A 12,268-nucleotide genomic window follows, 5' to 3' on the forward strand; every position below is an offset into this window, starting at 1 on the left:
CTGCTAACTCTTTTTCTCGTATTTCCAAGGCACTTATCATGTTAGTATTGAAAAAAATAGAGTATGTTCCACTTGTTATATAAAGTAAATGGCTGAACATGTCAAAGATCACATGAGAGCTTAACAAAAATCCTATGGACTTCAATTTGCTGTCAATAAACAGACCTAGTGGAAACAGTGCAATGCCTGCAGCTTTCCATGTGATGTCCCAGTGCTTATTTCCCGGTCTTTCATATTGGGCACACACATGGTCAACAGCAATTTAAATGCTAGCACTACTCATCACATTTAGCTGCGGAAAGAAAGGCAAAGTTTCATTACAGAACTTGGGAATAAAGCAGAAACACAGTGTATAAACACAAGGAGAAGGCTGACAGCTACAGCAAGGCAGCACACTGGAACACTGGGAGCTGTGAACAATAGTGCAGGGTTCTGCCCAGGCAAAAAAGCCACGTGCGTGCCTTATATAGGATATATATGCACCTGTCAACTGCTTGTGGAATCTAACTGCTGCTATCAAAGCTTTTAAAACACAGGAATGACTTGCATCAAATACTGACAGGCACATGCCATTATCTCTGCAAATCCTGGATTCGGCTGCAATTAGGAGATCTAAATGTGCAATAACTGTGACCTTAAAGAATCATTTTTACATTCTAACTGAAAATCTTGGTACTCTCCGTGAAACTTCCTTCCGTGAGATTTTGTCACTTGCTGCAGTGAGACCATTCAGCAGGTCTTCCACTAATTAGCTTAGGAAAGCCTGGTAACTTTTGAGCACAAATGTGGAAATTAGCAATGTGCATTTTGAGGACAAGCATTCAGTCAGAATACCTCTCTCTCTTGATTTGACTAGCAACTTTTTTTATCCTGTTTATCCTGTTATCCTGCATCCTGTTTGTACTGCGCAGGCATTTTAATAATTAAAATAACTGTAAACTGGATTTAAAATTATTTTCATATAAAACAGAATTAATGTTCCATCACTAAGAAACTATGTGTAGGTAATTCGACTGCTTATCAAAGGCATGTCACCAAAGTATTTTAGCAGTGTGCGTGTAGAAGTGTTGCATATAAACTACTCAAAATACATTTGAGGTTTGCATTGTTCAATTACAAAGAACTTCACTATTCTCTGGTGGTTTTCAAAGTGCTTTTTTGAAAAAGAAATACAATTCCACAATAGTTAGCAGCACTCTCTGTTAAACTGGAGCTAATATCAAACATACTTTACCAAAGCCTTACTCAGAAAGACTGTCTTCATGAATAAAAAAGAAGGGATGGAAACTGGCAATGCTTATTGGACCATATTGACTATGAGCATAGGGATGATGGATGATGGATTAGATTTAAACAACGACCCATACAGGGCAGCATGTAATAGCTGACAGACAGGTGCACATACAGATCTGAATGTATGAAACGTGGTTGTAAGCAAATGAGTAGTAAATGAAAGGATGGGTCAAGAAGAACAAAATTAGAGAAATTAGGTAAAAAAGAAAGCAAAAAAAAAAAAAAAAATCTAGCAGAAGCCATGACAGTGGAGGTGTTTTAAAGTGCTGTTGCATGTGAGTTTTCCAAAAATAAATAGTTCTTATTTTGCAAAGCATAATGTGTTTTATGCATCAAGGAGATGACCGTAAAATGAGATATGCAGCAAAAACACGGTAGCCCTCCAAGCATTGCTGAAAACAGAAAACCCTATGCATTTTACAGCCTTAACATGGTGTATATAAGTTTGGCAGAAATGCATAAACAGCATTATAAAGCAATGCCACTCACTCTGGAGGTGACTGTTAGCAAACACAGTGGCTTGATGATGATGCTCAGCATTAAATGAAATGTCAAAACAAAAGAATTAGAATTAAAAATAAATTTGAAAATGGAACATATATGCACCATGGCATCAGAAAATGACCATAAAATGCAAAAAGGTGATGGAGTGATATGAAACAAACCTTGGAGAAATATCGCATCCTTGCTGCATAAAGGCACCCAGGGAAAACCAAAGGCTGTTAAATATTCCAAACTCATTGGGAGGATCAGGAGGATTCTGAGGGTCACGTGGTTCTTCACTGCCGTCTTCCAAGTGCCATTCATAAGGGCTGAATCTGCTGACTAGGAAAAGAACTACGCTGACGCCAATGTAAGCAAAGACTATACACATCCAAATTTCATAAGCCAAAGGATCCAGGAAAGAGAATACGCCCGGTTTAGATTTCTGAGGCTTCTTGATCATGATGGAGATCCCCAGGCTCATAAAAGGCTTGGAAAAGTCTATGACTTCTTCTCGCACCAATGTTATGGTGAGGGGGGCAACAGCTATATCTGCTCTCTGGAAAGGGAAAACAAGGCCAAGTTAGCGACAAAACAGTTGCAACATAATCACAATCTAGAATCTCAGGTTAATGAATGAGATGATGAATTACAAAACCGAGTAGGAAGCATTTTCTTTTCAACCTATTTGGCAATCACTGAATTTGATTAAGAAATATGTGATATCGACAGAAAATTATTAACAAGAAAAATTACCACCCAATCTGTGCAAGGGCCTCAAGAGAGAAAGAGATCAGTACCAATGTGTATTTATGTTTCTGTTCATTTAAAATGGATGAATAAACTCTATTTCGACTGGACAACGAAACTGCAATTGAAGTTGTACTTTTTAGGGTAATGTAAAGGGTCTATATTTTGCATATGAAATGTGATTTCTAGTCCAGTTCAGTCATGAACAGTGTTTAACACATAAAAACATATTTAAATCATAGGCAAAAAAAAACAACCAACAAAAAAACAAAAAGCAAAAAAGAAACTATTGCGTTAAGGATTTCAAACGTATGTGGATTGTTTGATGGCTTTTTAATCTTTTTATTTAGGAAAAGTTCTTTGACATTAATAAATTTTTAATTCCAGGAGTTAAAAGTAGTTCTTGGGTAAGCGTGAGAGCATGTGCTTTCGTTCTTGCACAAGTGTGTCCCTGTTTATCTGGTAGACATGGCGACATCGCAAGCACTTGCCTTTTGACTTCTATGTCATTTTCTAGTAACAGCCTGTATCTGTCCATCTGTCCTCAGGACTCTGGACAAATTATGTGTTTGTTATATTTGGATGCTTTCTTTTTCATTCTACCAGCAGGTTCTGTTGCCTTACTGATTATTCCAGATAAACCTAACATAAGTAATTAGTCACGGAATTTCAGCTGGATTTGGGCACTGTAATTTACATATTCCTCTGAAACTCCATTACAATAAAGGAAAGATGATGGAAGGATAGTGGGGTGATAGGAACCAGGCAGCCTTCCGTGGTCACTGAGAACAGTAATACAGATCCGTGAATCTCTGAGCAGTAAATAGCTTAGATCATGTGGGGAAAAGGCAAAAGTGTAACGTCATTCTTTTACACAGAATCTCAACTCTACAGATCTGCAATACAGACACTGTTCTAAGGATGCATCATACAGAAGCACAATCTCGTCTCATTGCATTGTCATTCACCAGGGCAATTTGCAATGAGATAATGTCTGGCTGGAACCAACACCCTTTCATTTCAGTCCTTATGTTTTTCCTGAATTCCATAGGGAAGGTAAGAATGTGGAGTGAAAATCAATCAGTCAATTAATAAAAATTACTTGGTTACTTGATTGAAATTTGTATTCCATAATGGAATTTCAATATATATATAATTGTGTCTATATTTTTATACCAGATTCAAGTCACACTGTTTAGACAACCTAGCCTTGATTTGGCAAAGTGCTCAAGCAGGTGTCAGAAATTGTATTTGAAGAGACTAGAATGTTTAAAAAAAAAAAAAAGTTCTTCTGCATTTTAAGAAGAAGCTTTACTGCAAGATATATTCCACATATTAGTCCATTATTTGTAACCTTCTGCCTACTTTTAACAATTCCGTAACTATTCATGATGTTGATTCTCTTAAAGATGGCCTTTTGTTGATAATTAAGAATTTCAGAAGGAAAAATGATTCTTAGGGAAAGCTTAACTTACCAGTAACTAAATCACTGTGCACCTTTTTAAATCAGACTTTTGTTTCCAACTAGTGAGTGTGTGTGTCTTTCTGACCAAAAAATAAATCCTGATTTAGTGGAAGTTTGAATACAAATTAATTGCAAATGTTGATAAGAAGTGATTAAAATCTGTGCCATAAAATAATTTAAAGTAGCTTTATGTAAATCCGATGTTGATATACTTGACTTTCACCAAGATCTGATTTCCCGATCTACTAAGTTCAGTTTCATCGTTTCGTTTAATTTTCTTTGTGGTGGTGGGTTTTAATTTAATTTAATTTAATTTGAAGTTTAATAAGCAGAAATGGCGAAGCCTTTTGTAAAGGTAATCTCCGCCTCTCTGCCCCATACCAGTGGGTGCCTCAACCCTGGTTCCCAAGGCACCCCTGGGTGCTGCACAGCTGAGGCCAATGGCAGCCCTGCTGGGCCAGCCTCCATTCCCCATGAGCACACAGCACAACCTCCAGGCTTCCTCCAGTCCCTCAGGAAGGCCTCCTAACTGTCTGCACCTGCATGTGCAGCTATGAGGGATGTGTACAAACTCATGGCTTGGAATAATCGAATAAGCCACATCCACACATATAAGGAAGCCATTTGGAAACCATGGCCCACGGTGTACTTTGCTATAGCCCTCCTCAGCTCCTTTAGACATTCATGCGTACCAGGACATTGCCCTTCCCCTTGAGTGACTGCTTTCCTTCAGGAGAAAACCCTCACCCAATCTGTGGTTGCTTGCTGCAAGAATCTATGTTATCGTGGCATGCATCTAGAAACCAGAAGTGCCAGTTGCTTTTGGATGCTGGGTGTTCACTGGCTTTGCAGATGAATGAGTTCACAACCGAAGTACATGGGTACAGTGTAGGGAAGGGACTCGATGATTCTGCAGCTTGCTCGCTGATGAATTCTCCCCAAACACATATTTGTCTTTTAGCTACTGCTTACTGAACCTCTGTTCAACATTAAGTGTCTGCAGCCAGTATTAGATACGCACAGGACATCCATTTTAAATGCAGTCAGTGTCCACTGCTGGCTGGAAGACTAAGCACTTTGACCACGGCTACTGTATTTCAAATTGAACTAATGAAGTAATTACAAATTAATCATTATTAGAGTGAGCTGAGTGGATGAGGACCTCTGCAGAGCCCCTAGCAATGACTGCTCAAGAATTGCTCCCAGACAAGGGAGGAAGCAGCCCTGCAGCCTGTGCGGGGCCATCAGCTGTGGGACAGCTCGTCAGGGGCTGGATCAGCCATAGGTGCCATTATTTGCTGTAGCATTTTCCTGAACTCAAAGAAATTGAATTCTCCCGAAGTAATATATTAATTGCTGAAGGAGACACAGTGGAGTTCTTCCTAAGCGCTGATGCAGCGTGCAATAAAGTCTGCACCTCCTTCACGAACATCTGGGTTCATGCAGGATGCTCCTGTGGGGTATTTGGGATTATGGAGCTGATGCTCTGTTTAGCACTGACAAATCAGTTTTTAAATGCCTGATTCCTACCATGTCCTCATTCGTATCACAAAGCATGAATTTCTTTGTAAACGATTTTAAACTACATTAATATTAGCAGAAAAATAAATGCCTATTTTTCTAATACACTTTAGCCTTCCCGCTTTCCCACTGTTTTTGGTAGGCCTTCAGCATATTGGGAACACCAATAAATAAACATCCTCTGGCCTTCAATGAATACAACAGTAGTTGTTTTCATCAAAGGAAACCAGGTATCCATAGGATCTCGGAAACCATCCACAACTCTGGCACTGAAAGCAGCCCAGCAAAACAGTGCAGCACCTGAGCCTGGTTCCCAACTATTAGTTACACCAGAGAAGTTAAAACAAGAGCACTTGCTGCCTATTTATCTAGATATATAATATCAGAAACGGAGAGCCTATGAAAAGCTCTAAGCACCCCCATTAATAACTGCAATATGGTTGTGAATCTCTCTTCTTATTATGGCTGCAGATAAGCAGAACCCATAAAAATTGAACTAGATTAAAAATAACACAACAGAACCGCAAACATGCCTTACCCTGTGCAGTTGGAGGGGGAGAAGTTAAGAACCTCAACAACTGTGCTTTGCTAATCACTCATGACTAATGGCGTTTCAAACATCATCCTCACTGCATTTAAGCTGGGAGAAAATGTCATGGATTCCTCTGAGGCTTGTTCTGTCTCTGCCTACCAGTGTGGGAGGACGGATTTAGGGAGGACATGCAGCACAGAGCGCTGCCCACTCTGCTCAAAGCCAACCCCAAGGGGCTGCATATCTCAAAACTCTTAAGGGGAGGGAGAAAAATACTAAATGGAAATATCCCTCCGTGCAGAGAAAGAAGTGATAAGATGTTCCACCTCTGTAATCTGAAAGGTGGGGTGGAAATCTGCTTACAGGCCTGAAGATGAGTTTCACTATCTTCAAAGACGCGCACTAGAGGTAGGAAGAGACACTGGGCAGGCTTCTGCTGGTACATGTTTCTGGTTGCTCATGCCTGTAGAACTGAAGAATTCCTTCACTGGTGTGTGGCTTTCCAAGAAACTTGGTGCTGGCTGCACTCACTGTGCAGCCTGTGCTCACACCAAAACAGTGGAACACTGTGCCTGGTGCTCACTGCCCAGCTTCCATGGGGAGCCAAATCCCCAGGCACTCCAGAGGTGCCGAATGCTTCTGAGATGAGACTGTGCTGGGAAGACGGCTGACTGTGCAGCATAAGACCGTCAGTGCAGGATGTCGGACAGAGCAGCACCTCACCTGCGGTGCCTGACAGCTGCCTTGTCAGTGGAATGCACTCTCTCTCCAGATATCAGGCTGTGCTGGAAGGCCAGGCCAGGCGCGCACTGTGCTTCTAACACACTTACTCACACTTATTTAGAAACAACAGCTGAGATCAGTGCAGCAACAAACTGCACTGAAGTTGCACTGCGTATTAGCCCAGCCATGAAAAAAACTCATTTTACAGTGTTGAAACTGCAGTTGGCCTTGGCTGCTGTAGTTTGTCGACATTAATTGAATTCCTTGTCCAAAACAAGCCTAATTTGGATGCACACCGTTCCTCCTCAGGTACTATCGCAAAAGAAGTGGAGGCAGGTCTGCTTTCGGCCTCCCAGCTGGTGTGGTGCAGCTGGAGCTGGGAGCCATGTTGCACGGGCCTCGCCCTGGTGAAACCAGCAGGGACACTGAGGAGGGGGAGCAGCCTTCCACCAGCTGCTGCTACTCCAGGGCTTCCCATGGCAGTCACGGTCTTGCTGCCGCTGTGAGAAGCAGAGCACTTGTGCTGCGGGCCCAGCTGGGCAGGGACAGGAGTGGGCAGCCTCGCTACAAGCGGCTCCAGAGGCCTGGTGGCTGGGGAACGCCTCAGCTTTACATCCCAGCTTCATTCCTCGGTGCTGTTTTACATATTGAAAGGTTCTTACAAAGACCTTCTGTCACCTGAGGGGAGTTTTAAGGGCTGTAAGGTCTGTCTGCTCTTTCCACTCCCAGTGCATTTGTAGCTACAATTAAGAGACGTGTTCAGCCTACTCTCAATTAGCCTCAGCGACTTGAAAGCATCAGGCCCGGGGAGGGAGCTTTCCCTGGCGGCAAGGTGAAAGCAGAACAGTGGCGTTCTTTGAGACGGGAAGGAATCAAAGGCTGCAGAGGAGAGGAGAGCAGTGCCAAGGGCTGATGGCAGGCGGGCACAGAGCCCTGCGCACAAAGCCCTGCTCCAGCAGGGGCGGTGCAGTGGTGCTGGCAGAGGGCAGCTCGTTAGCGCCGACTGGGGAGGGCAACACCTGCCGTGTTGGTTGGATTTAAACAGCTCACTCACAAACTGAGAAAGCTTCAGCTGCTGTAACGATGTAGAAGGCAGGGTCTGTCTGATCAGGCCCTGGACCTGGATGAGCTGCCCCGGGATGCACTGGGATGGGGTGGTGGTTTGTGTAGAGAGATGAGAACAATTCTTGTCTTAACAACACGCTATTCAGCTTCCTTAATAAGCACGCACCATTGATCTTAGTGGGGAATGCAGCTCATGTGTATGGCAAGTTTTAGGTTTGCACAGGAGTGGGATAAAGCGGTCCCGGTGCTCCCTGGTGTCCAGAACCTAGAGCTCGCTGCTGGCTGAGCTAGAAACCATTCTCCACCAGGAACAACTAAAATGAAACAAACTTATACATCTGGGAACACTTAAGTGTTAGGTAAACTTAACTTGGTATATTTCAAATTTCAGTTAAGAGTTAAAAGTACTTTTCTACAGTTTTTCAAGTCTCAGTTAAGAATGCAAAGTACTCTTCTAAAATGCCCAGGAAAACAGCTTTCACTACTTACTTTGCTACTGTCAAATATTTCCATTATGTTTTAGAAGTTTCCCTTAGTTTAAAAAACAGTAGTGCATTACATTAGCATTTTTATGGTAGAAGGTAAAGTCTTATTTTGATACCAGTAGAGTGAAAGATCAAAATTAAGGTTTTGTTCCACCTAAAATGACATCTTTGGATTTATCAAAAATTAAAAAATTTTCATTCCTGATGTCAAATTTTTATACAATTATTATTATCAACTTCTAGTAATTGCTAACAAATCAAAAGCTAACTCTGTCAGGACTTCTGGGCTCTGGGTAGGAAGCAAAGCCATTTGGGGACACCTGCTTGGCCAGCACTCCCTGCATCTGGGGCTGCCACCTCTATGCTGCCAAGAGCAAGTCTGCACTGCAGCCAGATTATCACACAGCCTGGTGCAAAGCAACACCAAAAGGTCCAAGCAGGGCCAGCTGAGGTCGACCTGGCTGACAGCACAGGAGGCCTTTGTGCCCTCCAGCCAGCCCTGAAGTACTATAGGGGACAGGAGAGGGAGCAAGTCTCTAGTGGAAAGTGTTTTAGTGTGCTTGTTCCAGGTGATGTGTGGCTCCTGGGACTGCCCTAGTTAGCCCCAATGGTGCTGAGCTGAGGCAGGCCCTGCACTCTGGTCAGGGCTGTGCTGGTCACCTGGGCCTGAAGCTCTGGACCACCCCATTCGTCCTCTCCTTCCCCACATCCTCCCTACTCAGACCCCTCCTGTATAGGCTCTAGAGGCTGTGAGGACCTGGCTGCACCTTCCTGGCCGCACGGTGCATCCCACAGGAAGAAAGAGTAATGGCAATAAAGAACTGGCACAAACTAAACATTAATTACAGTTAATTAGGGTTTTGGCATTAAAGCTTCAAGCCATTCACTTCCTATGGCTGTGCTAAGGGCACTTTTAGAAAAAGGTTGCACGCATGAGTCTATGCAAAGATAGAGCGCAGTTTAAAAAATACTTGGTAAGACTTCCCAGCAGTGTGGGTGGCAGTGGCATGCTTGTCGGGCCAGGAATGTTCTGCGTTTGACAGATGAAACACTTGAGACAAATGCAATCTAAAAGATTGTTTTCTGCCAGAGCTCAGTTCAGCTGCTGGGTAACTGGTACCAAAACCAATCAGGCCCCTTTGATTCCCCCATGTCTATCTTCTATACGTGCTAATAAACGCATTTAAAATCTAATCTCCTTCTTGTCTTCCCAAAATGGAATCTGGAAGAGCCAAATATGACAGTCATTTTGCAGACAGGGCTCACAAGGGCATTAGGGGAAATGTACAGTTTTAGATCCCTAATAGAGTTTTAAGCCCTGGAGAGATAAAGGGAAGTCAGCACAAAAATGAGACAGTTGCTCCTAATAATTAGCACATCTAGAGTACTGTTCCTTCTTAAAGGGCTTTTCGCACATCCTTGTGAGTTTTGTACACAGCCCTCTCTCAACAACTGGAGGAAAGGGCCAAGGGCATCTCATCTCAGCAAACAGGACTGGGAAAGTGCCTGAGGGGCTCCTGAGGTCTGTGCTCAGAGGCCAGGAGCTGCTCCCCTGCTAGCAGAAAGCCAGGTGGATTTCTGCACACAGCCCTTCAGCTTCGCTGCTCAGCTCAGCAGGATGGGAGCTTGCTCAGCAGTGTGGAGCCATCAGCATTAACCCAGGTCTGCAGTCAAACCTCAAGGGGTGCATCTGACCTTTGAATAATTGAGTATTGTGGTTAAGAGGCTTCAGTAACTGAGCCCTCAGTGTGCAAGGAGGAGCTGTTGGGGGCCAGGGAGGGAAACAATCCTCAAATTTTCATTAATGAGAAAGCATGGGTGAAAACTGTGTCAGAATTGAATGGAACAGATCTTTTTTGTAGGGAAAATGATCACCACGGGCAGATTTGGGGTTGTTTTAAAATATGGTCAAAGGTGCCCGTGAGGCTGTACTTCACAGGTTTGGGCAGGTGACAGGCACAGTTGGGCCAGAGAGCTCAGTCTGATGCTCGGGAGGCAAGCTCTGAGTGAGGTTCGTCCCAGGGAGCTAGGGAAGAGGCTGCAATAGGGAGCCTGCTTATCCAAGCAAAGGCTGGGTTCAGGTGGCCCTTCATACAGATGGATCTTGCACTGCTCAGCAGCTGCTGGGGCTAATCCTACTTGGCTCCCATCCCAGAAGCAGTGGCCCGTATTGCACCTTTCTTCCTCCGGTCCTTTTGCCCTGGCTGTTAGAAGTAATTTTAGATTCTCTTTGTCATGTCTTTAGTGTATGATATGATTTTTCTTTTAAGTGAATAAACTGTTTCATTGCTTGTCACTTGCAAATATATCAAAAGGACCCAATTACGGCTAATACTCTTGATATTTCTTGAACCGCACACTGGGAAACCAAGGGTTTAGGTTTTCACTGCAATGCAATTATGCCTGAAACTAAACTAATCTTTCCTTCAGATGTTCTTAATGTACTTGTATTCTTCAAGAAAGGAAATATTGTTTTCCCAAGTCACAGAGCCCTGGATGTTCAAAGATTTGGATAATGTCAAACTTCAACGCAATAGGAAAACAAAGATACAACCCCAGGATCCAGAGCCCTGTTTACATTCAACAATAGATTTCCCTCCATCCCAGTAATACAACACCAGAAAATAATTTCCATTCACATAAAATATTTGAATTCAAATAGGCTAGAAAGTATGTAATGAAGGATTAGGATTCCAGAGGAAAAAAAAAAATTTGGAAACCTAGCAACTACATTTTGAAAAGACCAATTCATTGGAAAAGAGTTATCTCACCACACATTTTGCAAGTGATGATGGTATGATGTTATCATAGGGAAATTTTGAGGATACTTTTAGAAACTACACTTATCAAGGGAACAAAAGGATGTAATGGAAACATTCACTTCTATAAAGATATTTTTAATAAAGGAAAGCTTGTTAAAAATAAACTGTAAAAAGGATTTGGGTGGAATCACAAATCATCTCATTAGCATTTGGGGGGAAAAAAACCAAAGATGAAATATCAGCTTGTAAAGACTTTTCTGCAAAGCCAACTTTCTCCCCCTTCCATCTGGCTCATTGTATCAGCATTCCAAAATTCGCGTTTTCAAAGAAGTTTCTAAAATGGCAATTCCAGACTGTTTTTCTTCTTACTAAAGAAAGCAATATGCACCCAATATAGAAATATAATGAGGAATATAATGAATTAGATTTTTTTTGTGTGTGTCTGACAGTTGATTTTTAAAGAGAAAAAACTGTGGGTGGTTTCAGGCCTGTATTGCCTCTTATGCTAGAAAACAAGCATGGTGCTGAGTCTCTGGTCTCTGATCAAACAAAAACTGACCTCAGTGATCTAACAAGGCTCAGCATCGTAAGATCACAGCTTTAATGTTGGGGGCAGCCCCCATCACTCACAGGACTGATGGAGAAAAAGAAGATGTGGCAAGAACAAGAGCACACATGAAGGGAAAACTAGAAAGTCTGCTGTAGATCAGGAATTTGAAATTTTCCCAATGCAAATTTCAATGTTTTGTGGAATCTGATTTGGACAACAGTGATAAAAAGTGACACCTGTTTTTAATGACATGATTAGAAAGCTAAGCTACAAAAATGGCATTACAAAGAAATATCTAGAATTTTAAAAGTGGTATTCAAACAGATTATCTTTATTTTGCAGTTTATTAACTTCGAGCATAACTTTTCATAATAAAGAACATGAAAATGAAGGTTAAGAGAAACTTACCCCATAGACCAGTTCACCCACCATGCCATTCCATATCTTAGTCTCAGGGTCCCTAGCTCCATATTTCCCATCTCCAACAATTGACAGTTTGTATTTTATTCCAACATGTTTTGCTATTTCAGAAGCTAAGTCTACACAATATCCTTCATATCTCTCATTCCCTTCTAGTTGTTCATGGTTTTTCTTATACATTACATATGGTGATTCCTTTGAAACAAAAGTAAAGATCAA

At 42.2% G+C, this 12,268-nt stretch overlaps 1 protein-coding gene across 1 annotated transcript in view; it reads right to left on the bottom strand.

The window, feature by feature from the left end:
• GRIA3 (glutamate ionotropic receptor AMPA type subunit 3) overlaps positions 1 to 12,268 on the bottom strand; it is a 141,919-nt gene that overhangs the window by 34,398 nt on the left and 95,253 nt on the right. Inside the window, exons 10-11 of the mRNA XM_042825304.1 lie at positions 12,038 to 12,244; positions 1,959 to 2,335 (exon numbers count right to left, since the gene is read on the bottom strand). Of these exons, the coding sequence (XP_042681238.1) occupies positions 1,959 to 2,335; positions 12,038 to 12,244 (584 nt within the window). The remainder of the gene's footprint in view (positions 1 to 1,958; positions 2,336 to 12,037; positions 12,245 to 12,268) is intronic.

This window comes from Centrocercus urophasianus, unplaced genomic scaffold, assembly GCF_019232065.1.
Source record: "Centrocercus urophasianus isolate 14NV4802_14NV808 unplaced genomic scaffold, USGS_Curo_1.0 seq_24, whole genome shotgun sequence".
Lineage (NCBI taxonomy): Eukaryota > Metazoa > Chordata > Aves > Galliformes > Phasianidae > Centrocercus > Centrocercus urophasianus.